The sequence below is a fragment of the Saccopteryx bilineata genome, chromosome 4 (genome assembly GCF_036850765.1).
Source record: "Saccopteryx bilineata isolate mSacBil1 chromosome 4, mSacBil1_pri_phased_curated, whole genome shotgun sequence".
Taxonomy (NCBI): domain Eukaryota; kingdom Metazoa; phylum Chordata; class Mammalia; order Chiroptera; family Emballonuridae; genus Saccopteryx; species Saccopteryx bilineata.
Window position 1 is genome coordinate 289,930,432 of NC_089493.1, and position 19,576 is coordinate 289,950,007.

General features: G+C 44.8%; 1 protein-coding gene across 7 annotated transcripts in view; it reads left to right on the forward strand.

The window, feature by feature from the left end:
- Positions 1-423: 423 nt before the first annotated feature.
- The window catches only part of LUC7L (LUC7 like), a 44,224-nt gene continuing 25,071 nt past the window's right edge, over positions 424-19,576 (forward strand). For 2 of the 7 annotated variants that reach the window (XM_066275454.1, XM_066275457.1), the window contains exons 1-3: positions 604-780; positions 2,650-2,744; positions 11,538-11,636. In XM_066275454.1, coding sequence (XP_066131551.1) covers positions 720-780; positions 2,650-2,744; positions 11,538-11,636 — 255 coding nt within the window. In that variant the 5' untranslated portion in view covers positions 604-719. Of the gene's footprint in view, positions 781-1,618; positions 1,690-1,950; positions 2,034-2,649; positions 2,745-11,537; positions 11,637-19,576 lie in introns of those variants that run through there. The other 5 variants (XM_066275458.1, XM_066275452.1, XM_066275453.1 and 2 more) reach the window with 5 other exon arrangements.

Below are 19,576 nucleotides of genomic sequence, written 5' to 3' on the forward strand. Positions count from 1 at the left end.
TGCTCACCAGTCCAGAGCTATCCAGGTATTCTCTGGACTTCAGATGAACCCTCAAATGCGTTGATGTAGACATAAAGTCAGCCAGGTATTCCTTCAGCGAAAAATACTTATTTGAGAATCAAGAAAGGATTGCAATAAAGCTCTTGCCGCCATAGTGAATCAGGTGCAAGATCGAGGTAAACGATGGACAGGAAGTGTTACAGAGCGAAAGAGGAAGGTGTGTGGGAGGGCTGATGTACCCGTAGCACTTTTCTTGTAGGGCTTTCGCCGAGATATAGAGTGTGGGAGCTCCTTCTACAGGGCCACCCGATTCCCCTCCAGGTTAAAGATTGTCCTTAATTTTGACACTGGCTAGCAAAAAAAGCCACAGGATTTATTTTCTTGTTTTGGTTTGTCTATATTCATATTGCTTTATTGCAGGTTAGTCTCTGTAGAGCATATAGGGATTGAGCTGCAGAGTAAAATCAGAGTCGAAACTGGCTCCGCTGCTTGGACAGCAGCCTCAGTTTCCTCCAGAGCGGAGTTGCGCACCCACCAGCCGCAGGAACTGCATTTCCCAGCAGGCCAAACGCCGGCGCTAACGTACTTCCTCCCGACGTCCTTCGCGACGGGAAGGAGCCGAGTGGGCTCGAGGGCGACGCGACCATCCCTCTTCGTTGCCACCGCTGTTGCCTTGAGAGGAGCCGTAGCGGCCGTCCCTGCCGCCCCCGCCGGCCACCATGTCCGCCCAGGCGCAGATGCGGGCCCTGCTGGATCAGCTCATGGGCACGGCCCGGGACGGTGAGTCGGGGCAGCCGGCCCAGCGAGGGGCTGAGGCGGGAGCGAGGCGAGGCCGCCGGGCGGCCTGAGGCGGGGGCCGCGACCGTCTGCGCCTGCGCCCTCCCCTCCCCCACGTGCCGACGGCAGGAGCCGGGCCTTTGTCTGAGGGGTTTCGCTTGGCCCGCGACCACCGCCGCCTTTTCTGCCACCCGCGGCGAATCATCGGCGGCTTCCTCCCTCCGAGCCCACCGCGTGGACGGGGCTTCAGTCCCTTCCCCACTTACTGTCCTGCTGTTTCCAAGCCGGCGGGCGCCGGCACTCCTCCAGCTGGGGAGTCGGCGAGGGGTCGGAGCCACCCATCCCGGGCTCCTGGGCGCTGGCAGCCTGGGCGAAGCTACCCCCGAGGGAGCGCGGGGCCTCGCACCCTGGCCGGTCTCTTTCTGTCCCATTGCAAGGAGTGCCGTCACTTGAGCTTTTATGTGGGTTCCTGCCTAGTGCTTTTCCAGGTCCCTTCCCAGCCACACAGGAGAGCCTCTTTAGCCTGCGCTGGTCAGTCGGTAGGTAGGTTGCATTGTAGGGAGCGGTTCAAGACCACGGTGGTTGTCTCAGGAGAAAGTGGTTGCATCTTTGCTAAAACGATATTCCTGCCGTGTTTGTGTTTTCTTTTCTACCGAAGTCATGAAGTTGTAAGTTCACACTGGCACATTCGCAGGGCTGTGCAAATTTTCTGCCCTATTATTTCGTAGGTGAATAAGTGCTTTTTAGCTTTCTTTGTATATTGAGTTGCTTTTGAATTGCTTCCCATATTTTTATTTCATACAAACTGAACAATTGTGGCCCCTCTATTTTATTTATAAAGGTTCAGTGTATCTTTGCCTGCCTACATCAATCTGCAAGGGAGTTGCAGAAAAGCCTCATGTTCATCGAGCCGTGAGTCACAACCAATTTCTAAGCTGTTATAACAAAAAAGTGTTTGCTTTTTTTCACAAGTAACTTTAAAAGTGTAGTTTAGAAAGAAAACATTTTCAATAAAAGACACTACATTAATCCTGGATGCTTGCAAATCCTAAAATATATTCCTCCTCTAGTAGTACACAGCTCTGTGTCATATACACAGATTAGCTTTAAAATTTGTCACATTCCACTTTGCCTTTACTTTTATGTATCATTCCCCTGACTTCCTTACTGCAGGTTGGGCAAGAAAACTTTTCCTTTAAAACTTTTCAACAGCGGGCATAAAATTCTGCAGCTGAGGTCTTGAAGAATGCAGATGGGTACAGTATATGTTGGAACTCACAGTGTGTATTGACTAACCTAGTTCCTTTTTGCCTTTTTTTTTTTTTTAAGTATTGTTTTGTTAACAGTGACTCTAGGTGCCAACTCTCTTTTTTAAGGGTGGGGGTGATTGGGAATAGGAAGACTAGGTCTAGATTATTTATCAGTGAACAGTAGAGTTTGAAACTTTTCTTTGTATTTTTAGGTAGAATACCTGCACATTTGTCCACAGCAAAGTGATTAGATTATTAAGTAGCTTTTGTTGGTGGAAACTACCGGCTAGAGGTCATATGTGGTGATTCATGGCCCTCTGGTTAGCACGGGTTTTGGTATCTCATGGCCCACGTGTATGTGTGGGGTTAATGGCCTTTTGGTGCTCAGTCTTTTGCTTCTGACTCCTTGACTTCTTTGGCACAATGATGGAGTCAAAGCTCATTAAGTGTGATTCTTCATGCTACGTTTAGCATAAAACTGTATTCTGTTCCAGTTGTAAATATTTCTAGCTGAGCTTTTCAGTGTATTTGGTAGTCTGCAAATCGTCCAGATGAATTGTACCAGATATGTATTTATGTTTAACGTCGTATTGTCTTATTTAAAACCACAAATAAATTTCAGGAGATGAAACCAGACAGAGGGTGAAGTTTACAGATGACCGAGTCTGCAAGAGTCACCTTCTGGATTGCTGCCCCCATGACATCCTGGCCGGGACGGTAGGTGCATTTTGGGGAAGGAGGGGAACATCACCAAACACTCACACAGGGGTGCTATGTAGGCAGTATATGTTTCCCAAGTTAAATTGTTTTCTTTTCTCTCTCTCTTTTTTTTTTTTTTTTGTATTTTTCTGAAGCTGGAAACGGGGAGAGACAGTCAGACAGACTTCCGCATGCGCCCGACCGGGATCCACCCGGCACGCCCACCAGGGGGCGATGCTCTGCCCCTCTGGGGCATAGCTCTGCCGCGACCGGAGCCACTCTAGCGCCTGGGGAAGAGGCCGAGGAGCCATCCCCAGTGCCCGGGCCATCTTTGCTCCAATGGAGCCTCGCTGCGGGAGGGGAAGAGAGAGACAGAGAGGAAGGAGAGGGGGAGGGGTGGAGAAGCAGATGGGCGCCTCTCCTGTGTGCCCTGGCCGGGAATTGAACCTGGGACCTCTGCACGCCAGGCCGACGCTCTACCACTGAGCCAACCAGCCAGGGCCAAATTGTTTTCTTTTATTAGGTGAAAATCACCTTTATTGTCTCTTCAAATGATAAGTTCTGTTAGGTTACTGGAATTTTATATTGTGGAATGTATTTTTTTTTTTTTACAGAGACAGTGAGTCAGAGAGAGGGATAGACAGGGACAGAAAGGAATGGAGAGGTGAGAAGCATCAATCATTAGTTTTTCATTGTGCGTTGCAACACCTTAGTTGTTCATTGATTGCTTTCTCATATGTGCCTTGACCGCGGGCCTTCAGCAGACCGAGTAACCCCTTGCTGGGGCCATTGACCTTGGGTTCAAGCTGGTGGGCTTTTGCTCAAACCAGATGAGCCCGCGCTCAAGCTGGGGACTTCGGGGTCTCGAACCTGGGTCTTCCACATCCCAGTCCGACGCTCTATCCACTGCGCCACCACCTGGTCAGGCTGGAATGTATTTTATTAGTATAAAATTCTCCCTTAAAGTTATTAGAATTTTGAAGAGTAATTTTAGAGGTACTTACAACTAAGTAGTATTATTAGTGTCATTTGGTTATAGCAGAAAGTATACTCCATGTCAGCCTATAGTTCTTTGAAGACCCTAGGTTGTTTTGTTTTCATGTTAAACATAGTGCTAGACTTTTTATATAACGATGCATTTCTTCCCCAAATATTTAGGTTTTCAGAAAATCAATTGAGAATAACCCAATGTGTTATGCCACCATTTCAAGAAAGTAGCACATGATCTAATGAATATAGACTTACAAAATTTTAAGTTCACTGCAGATGAACCAAACAGATAACTGCTAGTTTTGTATTATGTGCATTTATTCAAAATTAGATAGGATTTATGAAAACTAAAGAGTTGAGGATTAGCTACTGTGGTTCAGCACTTACAGAAAAGGAGTCCTGTAAAGATCACCATTTTAAGCTTTCACACCTAAGTAGATATAAAAACTGTTCTCATTTTAAGGGTCAAATGTACATGTACTAGTGAGTGTTTTCTTTGTGATTAATCGTTGCTTTATTTGTAGTGGTGGGAGCAGCCACTGGAAAACTGCCCAGGTATATTAAGTCTTCTCAAGCTGGCTCCTTTGACAGCAAATAGGAATTGAATGCCAAACCTTATGACTATTACCCAAGGCTTTCCTGCACTTTTACCTTGTGTAGGAAAGCATTATAGTGTTTGCTACAGATTGTAGTGTTGTTCTTTGTATACCAAAGGAAATCAAGCAGAATACGCTAATTCAGAGCCAAATGAATCCACTAATGCAGAGGTCTGGTTTCCATTGGTCATAAACAGTGCAACTTTTATATGTAGGATACTCGTGTAACTAATTTTGTAATCTGGAATTGTTGATGGCTCTTAGTGGAAGAAGTCAAAGGGAGGAGAGGGATGTATACCAGAGTGAAGCATTTCTTTTTCTTTTTTCTTTTTGTAAGTGAGAGGAGGGGAGATTGACAGACTCTCGCATGCACCCTGACCAGGATCCACCTGGCAAACCCCATCTCGAATCAGCTGAGCTCTCCTTAGCGCCTGGAGCCAGCGCTCGAACCATTTGAGCCACTGGCTTCGAGAGGAGTGGGGAGAGGGAGAAGAAGAGAAGCAGATGGTTGCTTTTCATGTGTGCCCTGACTGGTGATTGAACCTGGGACATCTGTACCTTGGGCTGACAGACTATCCACTGAGCAAGCTGGCCAGGGTCCAGAGTGAAGCATTTCAACTGTGTTTTTCTTGATCAGATCCTGTGTAGCGTTCTAGGGTGCTGGTGAGAAAAGTAACCAGAATAAGGCCATTTCCTACAAGTGTTTATAATGTTAGGTATAGATTAATTCACCAGATATTTTTTGGACACCTCCTCTGTGCCAGGCACTGGGGATATAGTGCCATTAAGGCAGAGCCTTTACTCTCATTTAATAGTGGAAGAAGACAGATGGTAAATAATAAGTGAATAGATTATGGATTTTGATAGGTTGATAAGGCAAAGCCTCTTAGTGACTTGGAATAGAGACCTGAAGGGTGAGAAAGAACACATGTGCCTGGTTTGGCAGTAGAATGTTCTGGGTAAAAGATGGAGCCGAAGGACAGCAGGAATGCCATTGGTATATCTGGACTGGTGTGAGTGAGGGGGAAAGGCAGGCAGATTCTGTGGAATCAAATGAGTGACGAGAAGCCATGGACTGTTCAGATTCATCCCCACGTGGGGTTGCGCAGGTGCAATTCAGCAAAAGGAGTCTGAGAAGGAGCAGACTGAGAGGAGAAAACCCAGGGGACATGTTCATGCGAAGATTTAAATAAACTAAGAGCTGCTGACGGTTGATTAGGATGAAGATTGGGAATTCAAAAGGAGGTTGTGGAAGAGCTTGAGCCTCATTGAGTATGGGCTATGTGGAAGTGGGAGGTGAGCGGTAGAGTTGAACAATGGGGTGGGAGTTGGTGTTTTGTGTTAAATTGGAACGATTATAATTCTTAGAACGTAGCAGCAAGATGAAAGTGATTATACCTCTCAGGTTTTTTTTTCTTTTCTTTTCTTTTTTTTTTTTTTTTTTGTATTTTTCTGAAGCTGGAAATGGGGAGGCAGTCAGACAGACTCCCGCATGCGCCCGACCGGGATCCACCCGGCACGCCCACCAGGGGCAGAAGCTCTGCCCACCAAGGGGTGATGCTCTGCCCCTCCCGGGCATCGCTCTGCCTCGACCAGAGCCACTCTAGCGCCTGGGGCAGAGGCCAAGGAGCCATCCCCAGCGCCTGGGCCATCTTTGCTCCAGTGGAGCCTTGGCTGCGGGAGGAGAAGAGAGAGACAGAGAGGAAGGAGGGGGGGTGGAGAAGCAAATGGGCGCTTCTCCTATGTGCCCTGGCCAGGAATCGAACCCCGGTCCCCTGCACGCCAGGCTGACGCTCTAACGCTGAGCTAACCGGCCAGGGCCCTCTCAGTTTTTGTTCATAACCATCTCCTGTCATTAGGGTGAGGCAAGGAGAGTTGGAAATAGTAATTTTATTGGGGCTTAATGGGAAGTGTAGTATTGGTTAGTTAGTTTGGAAGAGTAGAATAGGTGGAGGGAAAGAAGCGTAACTTGTTACAGTGCAATAGCTTTGTTTTCCAAAGGTTCTGGAAAGAGCCTTGAGTGTTCTTTCCGTCAGCATTGTGAGATCTCTAGAGGATGGAGAACACAGGTCTTTGTGCAGTAAAAAAGTTCTGACACACTAGATTTAACAGCCACTTGGGATATTTTGGAAGGACTGAATGAGTTGTGTTTCAGCTTGCTTAGTGGTTAGCTCAGGGGAATTGGTCAGTATTCCCCTGCCTCATTGGCGAAACTGAAAAGGTACTCCAGGGAGTAACCATGGGACCCAGGCCTATTTCCACTTACTTGAGCAATATCTGCTTGAGCACTCTCACCCAAAGGAAGACTGGTGAATTTTGCTTCATTTGTGGTTCCCTAATGTCAAAAATTTCTTGACATTTGGAAGTGTTTAGAGTGGCAATTGAATTGTGTTAAAAGTTTTTAGTACTTAAGTCCTGACTGGTTAGCTCAGTTGGTTAGTATTGTCCTGAAACACCGTTGTGGGTTTGATCCCAGGTCAGGGCATAGAAAAGAAACAACCAAGGAATGTGTAAATAACGAATAACAAATCATGTTTCTCTCTATCCCCATCTTCTCTCCTTCTAAAATCAATAATGAGTGCACAACTAAATGGAACAACAAAATGAGTGCTTTCTTCTCCCCCTCCCGTTCCCTCTCTTCCTTCTCTATCTCTAAAATCAGTCAATTAATAAAAAAGGCTTGGCCTGACTTGTGCAGTGAATAAAGCGCCAACCTGGAACGCTGAGGTTGCCGGTTCAAAACCCTGGGCTTGCCTGGTCAAGGCACATATGGGAATTGATGCTTCCTGCTCCTCCCTCTTCTCTCTCTCTCTCTCTCCCCCCTCTAAAATGAATAAATAAAAATAATTAATAAAAAAAAAAGCTTGACTGGTGGTGGTGTAGTGGAAAGAGCAGCAACTTGCTGTGTTGATGTCCTAGGTTCAAAACCCGGAGGCTGCTGGCCTGAGTGAGGGGTCAGTGGCTCGACTGGAGCCCGTGGTCAAGACATATATGAGAAGCAATGAATGAACAACTAAAGTGACACAGCTATGAGTTGATGCTGCTTCTTTTCTTTTTTTTTTTTTTTTTTTGTATTTTTCCAAAGTTAGAAGCAGGGAGGCAGTCAGACTCCCAACCAGGATCGACCCCGCATGCCCACCAAGGGGCGATGCTCTGTTGCAGCCAGAGCCATTCTGGCGCCTGAGGTGGAGGCCATGGAGCCATCCTCAGCGCCTGGGCCAACTTTGCTCCAATGAAGTCTTGGCTGTGGGAGGGGAAGAGAGACATAGAGAGGAAGGAAAGAGGGAGGAGTGGAGAAGCAGGTGGGTGCGTCTTCTGTGTGCCCTGTGTTCTGGCCGGGAATCTAACCCAGGATTTCCACACCCTGGGCTGATGCTTTAATGCTGAGCCAACCAGCCAGGGCCTGATTTGATGCTTCTTTCCCTCCTCCTTTCTTGCAAAACAAAACAAAACAATTTTTAGTTTTTAGGGTTTTCTTTTTTAGAGAGAGGGAAAGGGAGAGAAACATTGATGATTTGTTCCACTTATTTATGTGATTGTGGGTTGATTTTTGTGTGACAGAGACAGAGTCAGAGAGAGGAACCGACAGGAAGGTAGAGAGATGAGAAGCATCAGTTTCTTCATTGTAGCACCTTCGTTGTTCATTGATTACTTTCTCATATGTGCCTTGACTGGGGGGCTACAGCAGATTGAGTAACCCCTTGCTCGAGCCAGCTACCTTAGGCTCAAGCTGGTGAGCTTTCCTCAAACCAGATGAGCCTGTGCTGAAGCTGGCGACCACGGGGTCTCGAACCTGGGTCCTCCGCATCCTAGTCTGATGCTCTGTCCACTGCGCCTCCACCTCGTCAGACGTGGGTTGATTCTTGTAAGTGCCCTGACCAGGATTGAACCCTCAACCTTGGTGTATTGGGACTACGCTCTAACCAGCTGAGCTTAGCTAGCCTGGGCCAGTACTTAAGGTTTTAGTGCTTGTTTCCTCTGGTGGTTTTCTTTGTGCAGCAGAGACGTCAGTAACTTTTAAACATTTCTGATAGCTGCTACTCATTTTTCATCAATAGGGTATGGTTTCATTTGTGGAAATGACCTGTTTTAAAGACTCATATTTGTTGCTCAAAAGAATAAATGAAGCAAAAGTCAGCTTTACAGGACAGTGATTCTAGTTGCAACTTAGACTTCTAGAACCACTATTGCCCTGCCACTAGATCCCCTGTGTAACCAGTATACATAAGCTACAAATGACTTCCAAGTAGAAATGGTGAAGGAGAAGAGATATTTTAGCATTTAAATGCAAAAGTTGACTTTTGGTAGAATTGAAGATAAACTCCACACTAAGCAGCCCGCTGTTGGTATTGTCACTGGTGATACCGAATGATATTTTGTTCGTGACCATGGCACAAACCTTCTGTGAGATAGGGCACAAGGGGCAGGCACTGTGAGCTTCTCTGATTGGCCTCAAATGTTAAGGATTTTATGAACCGTGAAGGTTTTTACCTCAGTTTGAGCTTAAAGGAATTTCTGGGTTCCATTTTATTTTATTTTATTTTATTTTATTTTTTTTTTTTTAAATTTATTCATTTTAGAGAGGAGAGGGAGAGACAGAGAGAGGAGAGATAGAGAGAGAGAAGGGGGGAGGAGCAGGAAGCATCAACTCCCATATGTGCCTTGACCAGGCAAGCCCAGGGTTTCGAACCGGCGACCTCAGCATTTCCAGGTCGACGCTTTATCCACTGCACCACCACAGGTCAGGCCCATTTTATTTTTTTAAGCAAGAGACAGATAGGGAGAGAAATAAGAAACATCAACTTGTAGTTACAGCACTCTGTTGATTACTTCTCATATGTGCCTGACCTTGGTGGGGTTGGCTCTCAAGCTGAGCCAGTGACCCCTTGCTCAAGCCATCAATCGACCTTTGGGATCATGTCAATGATCCCATGCTCAAGTAGGTGACCTTGGGGTTTTGAACCTGGGACCTCAGCATCCTAGATCGGCACTCTATCCACTGTGACACCAGGAGTCAGGCTCCATCATTTTTATTAGTTATGTAGACGTGCTTTTGTTCAATAGGTTGGACATCAGAAGTGTCTCATTGAGATGTTAGGGTTTTGTTAACTTGTGCTCTGTGACTTGATAGCATGATCCTCAGCATACAGACTTCCCTGTTGCTGTTTAGATGGTCAGAATGGTGTGTGTGCAGAGTCTTATCCTCAGGATTTTTTTTTTTTTTTAACAGAGACAGAGAATCAGAGAGAGGGACAGACAGGAACGGAGAGAGATGAGAAGCATCAATCATCAGTTTTTTGTTGTGACACCTTAGTTGTTCATTGATTGCTTTCTCATAGGTGCCTTGACCGTGGGGCTACAGCAGAGCGAGTAACCCCTTGCTCAAGCCAGCGACCACGGGGGTCCCAAACCTGGGTCCTCCGCATCCCAGTCCGACGCTCTATCCACTGCGCCACCGCCTGGTCAGGCATCCTCAGGATTTTGATAAGAGCTGTGTAGTGTTTTATTGTTCAATGTATGCTTACAACACATAATAGCACACCATACTAATCTTATTGTTAACAGATTTTTTGTTGTATTAAAAGAGCCTTTTGTTTCTCAAGTGCGGTAACTGAGAGGCCCAATTATATGTCCATGTCATTTACCAAATAAGGAGAATGTTTGGAGGATCATTTGACTTTGAAATCAGTCTATTCAGCTTTATTCCTTTTGGTATAAAAAGAGCTGCACAAAAGTCAAGTGTTAGGTTGTGTTATAATTGCCAAAAACCTGAAATTTTTTATTTTTTTTGTGACAGAGAGACGGACAGAGGGACAGATAGAGATAGACAGGAAGAGAGAGAGATGAGAAGCATTAATTCTTTTATTTTAATTTTTTTGTATTTTTCTGAAGTTGGAAACGGGGAGGCAGTCAGACAGACTCCCGCATGTGCCCAACCGGGATCCACCCGGCACGCCCACCAGGGGGCGATGCTCTGTTGCTACCAGAGCCACTCTAGCGCCTGAGGCAGAGGCCATGGAGCCATCCTCAGTGCCCGGGCCAACTTTGCTCCAATGGAGCCTTGGCTGCGAGGAGAAGAGAGAGACAGAGAGTGAGGAGAGGGGGAGGGGTGGAGAAGCAGATGGGCGCTTCTCCTGTGTGCTCTTTCCGGGAATCGAACCCGGGACTCCTGCACGCCAGGCCGACGCTCTACCATTGAGCCAGCTGGCCAGGGCCACATTAATTCTTCTTTGCAGCACCTTAGTTCATTGATTGTTTTCTCATATGTGCCTTGACCAGGGATAGGTGGTAGGAGTGGGTCTTTAGCAGAGCAAGTGACCCCTTGCTCAAGCCAGCAATCTGGGCTCAAGCCAGTGACCTTTGGGCTCAAGCCAGCAACCATGGGGTCAAGTATGATTCCACGCTCAATCCAGCAACCCACGCTCAAACTGGTGACCTTGGGTTTCAAATCTGGGTCCTCTACATCCCAGTCTGGTGCTCTATCCAGTGCGCCACCGCCTGGTCAGGCGCCTAAACCTGATTTCTATATGCTGGAGTTTTTGTTTGTTTGTTTTTGAGGGACAGCTAGGGAGAGAGATGAGACACATTAATTCATAGTTGCAGCACTTGCGTTCATTGATTTCTTTCTCATATGTGCCTTGATGGGGAGTGTGGGGGCACTCCAGCCGAGCCTGTGACCCCTTGCTCAAGCTGGCGACCTCAGGGTTTCGAACCTAGTTCGTCAGCATCCCAGGTCGACACTATATCCATGGCACCCCCACCTGGTCAGGAATGCGCTTTCCTTTTCCTGTCTCTGCAACTTGAGTGTCTTTAGTAATAAAGACTGCAAAAAAAGGAATACCTAGAAGCTTGTTGCTATCATGACACCCTTGTTTTCTGGCCTCTTCCTTGCCTCCCATCCCCTATTCTGCTATTCGTTGAGTAGATATTTCTTCTGTGACAGGTACAAAAATAAAATTGGCAGAGCTAATTAATGTAGTTGTCATTATTAGTCCAGTTATTTCCAGATCTGAAAGATACAAACCTGTTAAATACTCAATTTTGTGTACTATATTGTTATGGTGGTAAGAGAAAAATAAGGCTTCTCAGTCATACTCTGTTTCTTAATTTTCTTATTACAGTTCAGTATTCAAACAAGTATTGTTTATTTTGGTGACACTTGAGACACTAGGTTATGTCTTTTCTGTTGGGTAGATGTTCATGTGTAAACTTTTGTTTTTTACAGCGCATGGATTTGGGAGAGTGTACCAAAATCCACGACTTGGCCCTCCGAGCAGATTATGAGATTGCAAGTAAAGAAAGAGACCTGTTTTTTGAATTGGATGTAAGTTTTATTTGGTCTTAATTAGTCTCTACTGTGAAGAGCTAAATATTGAACTAACAGGAATAATGTAACACATGTGAGATATGAAGCAAACAAAATAGATACCCGTTTCATCACTCTAGCTAAGGATTAGAGCATGGCCAATACCATTTTGTGCCTACTTGTGTGTCTGCCACCCGAACGCTACTCTGCATTTTATATATATCATTTCCTTTTAAAAATATTTTTTTACCTATTTTTATGATTCCTTGAATATTATGTTTAATGCTTGTTTTTAAGGCTTATAAAAATGATTTCATAGTGCAGCTAGTTAATAACAATTCTTTTATTCACTGTTAATGTTTCTATTTACCCCTTTTGTTGGGTATAATTTGTTTTCACTTCTGATTGAGTATTCCCCAAACTATCCATTTTTATAGACAGTTGAGTTGATTCTAGGTTGGTTTTCATTTTTTTCTGTTAGGAAGATGATTATGAATATTTCTGATTGTCATCTTGGTGTACATGAACAAGGATTTATCTGGGCTGTATTCTGTTATCTAGGCTATGTTCCTAGGAGAGGAATTGATAGCTTGTAGGGATGTACATGTTCGTGTTGAAATAGTTCTGTAGTGTCTTTTTCTTTTTCCTCTCTGTTTGATCAAGTGGCTATATCACTTTACGCCCCTAATAGCAATACATCCTCACCAACACTTAGTATTATACTGTTGAATTTTTGTTATTAGTGGTTATGAAATAACATTTCACAACTTTTGTATATTCCTCCCATAAGAGCCTTTTTAAAACCTTTTTTCTTTTTTTACAGAGACAGAGTGAGTCAGAGAGAGGGATAGACAGGGACAGACAGACAGGAACAGAGAGAGATGAGAAGCATCAATCATCTGTTTTTCATTGCACATTGCAACACCTTAGTTGTTCATTGATTGCTTTCTCATATGTGCCTTGACCGCAGGCCTTCAGCAGACCGAGCAACCCCTTGTTGGGCCCAGCGACCTTGGGTTCAAGCTGGTGAGCTTTTTGCTCAAACTAAATGAGCCCGTGCTCGGGGTCTCGAACCTGGGTCCTCTGCATCCCAGTCCAATGCTCTATCCACTGCGCCACCGCCTGGTCAGGCAAAACCTTTTTTCTTAATCTGCCCCCCTGCACTCCATGATACCAAAGATACCCTGCACGTCAATTTATGTACTGTGGTTCTTTCCATGCCACAAACCATTGTAATATCGAAGATTTGTCTCACTGTTTAAGGCCAGTTTTTATCCCTCCTCCATTGAGAATGCATGATTTAGAGTCACTCCGTTGTAATTTTTTCTTCTAATCCTCCAGCACTATGACCAGAGGTCAGTAGATGGGGTTGATGCCATTTAGGTTCCTGAGTTGAAGACAGGGAAGGAACTAATCTTGATGTGAGGAAGCCAGAGAAACAAAAGGAAAGGCATTTTAGAGGATATGTTGTTGTTAGAGTGAATTCTGTTTAAACCAGTAGTCTTAAAAAGTGATTAAAATTAAGGCCCTGGCTGGATAGCTTGATTAGTTGGAGTGTCATCCTGATGCGCAAAGGTTGCCAGTTGGGTCCCTGGTCAGGGCACTTACAGAAACAGATTCCTTCTTCCCTCCTTTCCTCCCTCCTTTTCTCTCTCCCTCTCTCCCTTCCTTTCTTATTTCCTCTCTGCCTCCCTCTCCCTTCCTCTTTCTCTCCCTCTTGCAATTCAGTGTAGATTAAAAAAAAGAAAAATAAGCCACTTTACTATAGGCTAATAAGAGATACAAATAAGAGTAGGGTTCCTATAGCATCTTGTGGACGCTGAGCAAAATGATGTCACTCAAGGACTTGCTATATGTATGTGTGTATATATAAATATATGTATATATATATGTATAATTCATCAAGACTGACAACAGTATCAAGAAAATGACTGAATAGAAAATGGGCAAAGAACAGAAAAGAACATTTCCTAGGAGGCATCTAATCCTATGGCAGGTGCTTACCTTCACTCATAACTAAAGAGATGGAGAGTTAAGTAATCCTGATATACGTCCTGGATAATTGAGCATCTCAAAATGTGAAGGCATTCCAGCATTGCCAGATGTGAGAGTATGTCTAATACACTTGTCTATCTACAAAGATAAATTTGCTCCAGAATATTTAGAGCATTATATCTGCAGAAAGCCAGAACCAAGAAGTCTACCTCAGTCAAGACTGGTCAAGTCACAGGGTTTTGGTTTTTTTTTGTATTTTTCTGAAGTTGCAAACGGGGAGGCAGTCAGACTCCAGCATGCGCCCGACCGGGATCCACCCGGCATGCCCACCAGGGGGCGGTGCTCTGCCCATCTGGGGCATCGCTCTGTTGCAACCAGAGCCATTCTAGCGCCTGAGGCAGAGGCCATGGAGCCATCCTCAGCGCCTGGGCCAACTTTGCTCCAATGGAGCCTTGGCTGCGGGAGGGGAAGAGAGAGAGACAGAGAGAAAGGAGAGGGGAAGGGGTGGAGAAGCAGATGGGCGCTTCTCCTGTGTCCCCGGCCGGGAATCAAACCTGGGACTCCTGCACGCCTGGCCGACGCTCTACCACTGAGTCAATCGGCCAGGGCCCAAGTCACAAGGTTTTGTTTGTTTGTTTGTTTTTCCTGAAGCTGGAAACGGGGAGAGACAGACAGACAGACAGACTCCCGCATGCGCCGGCCTGGGATCCACCCGGCACACCCACCAGGGGCGACGCTCTGCCCACTAGGGGGTGATGCTCTGCCCCTCCGGGGTGTCGCTCTGCCGCGACCAGAGCCACTCTAGCGCCTGGGGCAGAGGCCAAGGAGCCATCCCCTAGCGCCCGGGCCATCTTTGCTCCAATGGAGCCTTGGCTGCGGGAGGGGAAGGAAGAGACAGAGAGGAAGGGGGGGTGGAGAAGCAAATGGGCGCTTCTCCTATGTGCCCTGGCCGGGAATCGAACCTGAGTCCCCTGCACGCCAGGCCGACGCTTTACCGCAGAGCCAACCGGCCAGGGCCGTCACAGGGTTTTTTAATACTCGTTGACATGCTTAGGGGTACAATGTAGTTTTTTTGTGTTTGTTTTTTTTTTACAGAGGCAGAGATAGAGTCAGAGAGAGACAGATAGGGACAGACATACAGGAAGGGAGAGAGATGAGAAGCATCAATTTTTAGTTGTGGCACTTTAGTTCATTGATTGCTTTCTCATATGTGCCGTGACAGTGGGGTTACAGCTGACCGAGTAACCCCTTGCTCAAGCCAGTGACCTTGGGTCCAAGCTGGTGAGCTTTGTTCAAATCAGATGAACCCGCGCTCAAGCTGACCTTGGAATCTCGAACCTGGGTCCTCTGCATCCCAGTTCGATGCTCTATCTACTGCGCAGCTGCCTGGTCAGGCATACAATATAGTTTTTGAGGAATCCAAGAAATTATGAACACTAGTTTTGGTTGGGAGGAGGGCTGAAGCAGGTCAACAGACCTTTTTGTGCTGTGTGAAAACTTACCATATGCAGGAATTACTTTTTCATATATAAAGGTAACCACTCCTCCTCCATATTAAAAATAATTTTAACATTATAGAAAGTTTATATTAAAATATTTCATAACCAGTGCTTTGAACACATGGCCGAGGTCCTCCTACCCTGAAGTGTGAAGGTTAATCTGGAGCAGATGTGTTTGTAGGAAGGCAGTCTGTCAGGAACTATCAGCATGTCTAGTGTTCATATATTCTCCCAGAATTAGGCAACCTGGAAGATATATTATAGATTGTGCAAATGAGTACAGAGAAAGGGTTCTTGTTGCAACTTTTTTTTTCAAAAAAAATTTTTTTTTGAGAGCTGCACATTGGTGGTAAAGCAGAGAGGAAGAAGTAGTAAGATCAAAAGACACTGTCAGCATCACAGAGAATAAGCAGATTGTGATGCTCGGGGGGGGAAATCACTTTTATGATCACTCATGAGTTTTTGCCAAAATAATTTGAAGATAGCCACTAAATCTTAAGGCAGGGGTCCCCAAACTTTTTACACAGGGGGCCAGTTCACTGTCCCTCAGACCGTTGGAGGGCTGGACTATAAAAAAAACTATGAACAAATCCCTATGCACACTGCACATATCTTATTTTAAAGTAAAAAAACAAAACAGGAACAAATACAATATTTAAAATAAAGAACAAGTAAATTTAAATCAACAAACTGACCAGTATTTCAATGGGAACTATGCTCCTCTCACTGACCACCAATGAAAGAGGTGCCCCTTCCGGAAGTGCGGCGGGAGGCCGCATGCGGCCCGCGGACCGTAGTTTGGGGACCCCTGTCTTAAGGTAAAATACATACAGCTACTCTAAAACATTGTTGAAAAATATTAAAGATCTAAGTAAATGGAAAAATATCCCATATTAACAGACTGGGAGACTTGAACGTTACAATTTCGATACTAATCAAATCAAGCTACATTTTTTTTTTTTTTTCTCTGAAATGAGAAGCAGGGAGGCAGAAGGATAGACTCCCGCATGCGCCTGACTGGGATACACCTGCATGCCCACGAGGGGGCGATGCTCTGCCCATCTGGGGCCATTGCTCTGTTGCAACCAGAGCCATTCTAGCGCCTGAGGTGGAGGCCGCGGAGTCGTCCTCAGTGCCTAAGCCAACTTTGGTCTAGTGGAGCCTTGGCTGCGGGAGGGGAAGAGAGACAGAGAGAGAAAGGGGAGGAGGAAGGGTGGAGAAGCAGATGCTTGCTTCTCCTGTGTACCCTGGCCGGGAATCAAACCCATGGCAACTTTTTTTTTCAATGAGAAGAAAAGCCACAATGAAACTATTAATAAGACTGGTTTACACAAGTTGTGGTTCTATCATACTGATATTTCATGGAGCCCTAAACATGGATACCTCTGGATGTTAGAGTGGGAAATTTTACTTTAAAAGGTTTTTTATTAGTAATAGTTTTAGAATTCACATGTCATAGAATTTACCCTACCTTTAAAATTTTAAACTTAACACATATTAGTGTTTGGTTGTACCTGGATTACTTTAATAATGAAAGTGGCCTGACTTTAAAGTACCAAATTATATTAACTTTTATTTCCTTAGTTTTGCAGAATAAACTTAGAAAAATACATTTTTTCCTCAAACTGTAAATTTGTTCTTTTTGAGAGGAAGAGGAACAGAGAGAGAAAGAGGGGTGAGTGATGAGGAGCGTCAACTCATAGATGTAGCACTTTTGTTGTTCATTGATTGCTTTTTATACGTGCCTTGACTGGGTGGCTCCAGCTGAGCCAGTGATTCCTTACTCAAACCAGCGACCACAAGGGGTCATGTCTCTAATCCTGCACTCAAGCTGGCAACCTTGGGGTTTTAAACCTGGGTCTTCAGCATCCCAGGTTGACACTCTGTCCACTGTGCCACCTCCTGGTCAGGCTGTTCTGATCTATCTTTTTCTTTCTTTCTTTCTTTCTTTCTTTCTTTCTTTCTTTCTTTCTTTCTTTCTTTCTTTCTTTCTTTCTTTCTTTCTTTCTTTCTTATTTTTACAGGGACAGAGAGAGAGTCAGAGGGACAAATAGGGACAGACAGACAGGAACGGAGAGAGATGAGAAGAATCAATCATCAGTTTTTCGTTGTGACACCGAAGTTGTTCATTGATTGCTTTCTCATATGTGCCATGACCGCGGGCCTTCAGCAGACTGAGTAACCCCCCCGCTCGAGCCAGTGACCTTGGGTCCATGCTAGCGAGCCTTCTGCTCAAGCCAGATGAGCCCTCACTCAAGCTGGCAACCCAGGGGTCTCGAACCTGGGTCCTTCCGCATCCCTGTCCGATGCTCTGTCCACTGTGCCACCTCCTGGTCAGGCTGATTTTTCTTGTATAGATCACCAAATGTTTTGGTAGAATCTCTTCATTGTTGGCAATAATTCTGTGAGGCAGGCCAAACATTTATCTTCAAAGTCTGTGAAAGTGCTATAAGTTTGATGTTCTTTCTAGAATTAATTGGAAGAGCATATTATGACACTGGGAGAGGAATCAGACTCCGTTCAGTGGATCAGTCAGGGATACTTTGGAGCTTTTTAAGTCCAGGTGATAATTTTTAATCAAATACAGTATGCCTGTAAAGTCATGGTGCACTTTTGACCGGTCACAGGAAAGCAACAAAAGACGATAGAAATGTGAAATCTGCACCAAATAAAAGGAAAACCCTCCCAGTTTCTGTAGGATGATGTGGCAGCTTGTGCGCATGCGCAGATGATGACATAACACCGTGTATGCAGTGGAGCAACCCACGGCCATGCCAGTCGAGATGTGGACAGTGCAGAGGAAAGTTAAGTGTGTTCTGTGGCTCGCTAAATTTCAATCCATGACCAAAGTGCAACGTGAATATTGGCGCCTTTATAACGAAGCACCACCACATAGGAATAACATTACTCAGTGGGATAAGCAGTTAAAGGAAACCGGCAGTTTGGTGGAGAAACCCCATTCTGGTAGACCATCAGTCAGTGACGAGTCTGTAGAGGCTATACGGGATAGCTACCTAAGGAGCCCTAAAAAATCTGTGCGTGAGCCCACATCGAACTGCACTGAATAGGTATGAAACTGGGAGAGTTTTCCTTTTATTTGGTGCAAATTTCACATTTCTGTCGTCTTTTTGTTGCTTTTCTGTGACCGGTCAAAAGTACACTGTGACTTTACAGACACACTGTATATTAAATATAACAGTTATTTGAATTACATTTTAAATCATTTTTATTCTACAACGGGTATTTTTTAAGAACCCTTTTTTTTATAGTCAGATCACCATGAAAGTTTTGCATCTAGATGGTACTAAGACACTTGCTTTTTCTTTTAGAAAAGAAGACCTTTGTTAAAGCTGGAGTTTGTAGTTGATTTATTAATTCATTATGCAATAGTTTAAAGGAAAATTCAGTTTTGTTTTTTACAGAGATAGAGAGTCAGAGGGATAGACAGACAGGAACGGAGAGAGATGAGAAGCATCAGTCATTAGTTTTTCATTGCGACACCTTAGTTGTTCATTGATTGCTCTCTCATATATGCCTTGACCGTGGGCCTTCAGCAGACCGAGTAACCCCTTGCTCGAGCTAGCGACCTTGCGTCCAAGCTGGTGAGCTTTGCTCAAACCAGATGAGCCCGCACTCAAGCTGGCGACATCAGGGTCTCAAAGCTGGGTCCTCTGCATCCCAGTCCAACACTCTATCCACTGTGCCACCGCCTGGTCAGGCGGAAAATTCTGTTTTCACAGAAGTTTGTATCAATTTTTTTTTTATTTCTTAGTTGTTGAGCTCATAACTTGTGGCATTTGATTTTCAGTAGATCTTTTATAAGAACTCATCAGCACTTTTTACAATTTAAAATATTTGTAGACTTTCAGACACCTCTAAGCAATTTGGAATTATCCTAGAAGAATATTCTGTATGTGAGAAGACATACGATGTTTATTGTATCATTTTGAATTTCTGAAAGTGAAAAATTCTTACTAGGTATTTACTTATTTAAAAAAAAAATTAAATTCATTTTTAGAGAGAGTAGAGAGAAAGAGAAAGCAAAAGAATGGGGAGGAGCAGGAAGCATCAACTCCCACTTGTGTCCCAACCGGGCAAACCCAGGGTTTCGAACCGGCGACCTCAGCATTCGAGGTCGCCGCTTTATCTACTACGCCACCACAGGCCAGACCCAACTAGGTATTTATTAGAGGGGTTAAAATACAGTGAAATACTGCACAGCTGTAGATCAAAGAAGACTGTATATGGGTGTGAAAAAGATAAAAAGGGAACATTTTTCAGTTACAGTTTACATTTAATATTATTTTGTATTTCAGGTGTACAGCATTGCTGTTAGACATTCATGTACTTTACAAAGTGGTCTGCTCAATATTTTAAGTACCCACCTCCCACTGTACATTGTGCTGTTGACTGTTCCCTGTGCTGTACATTAGATCCCTGTGACTATTTTATAACTACCAATTA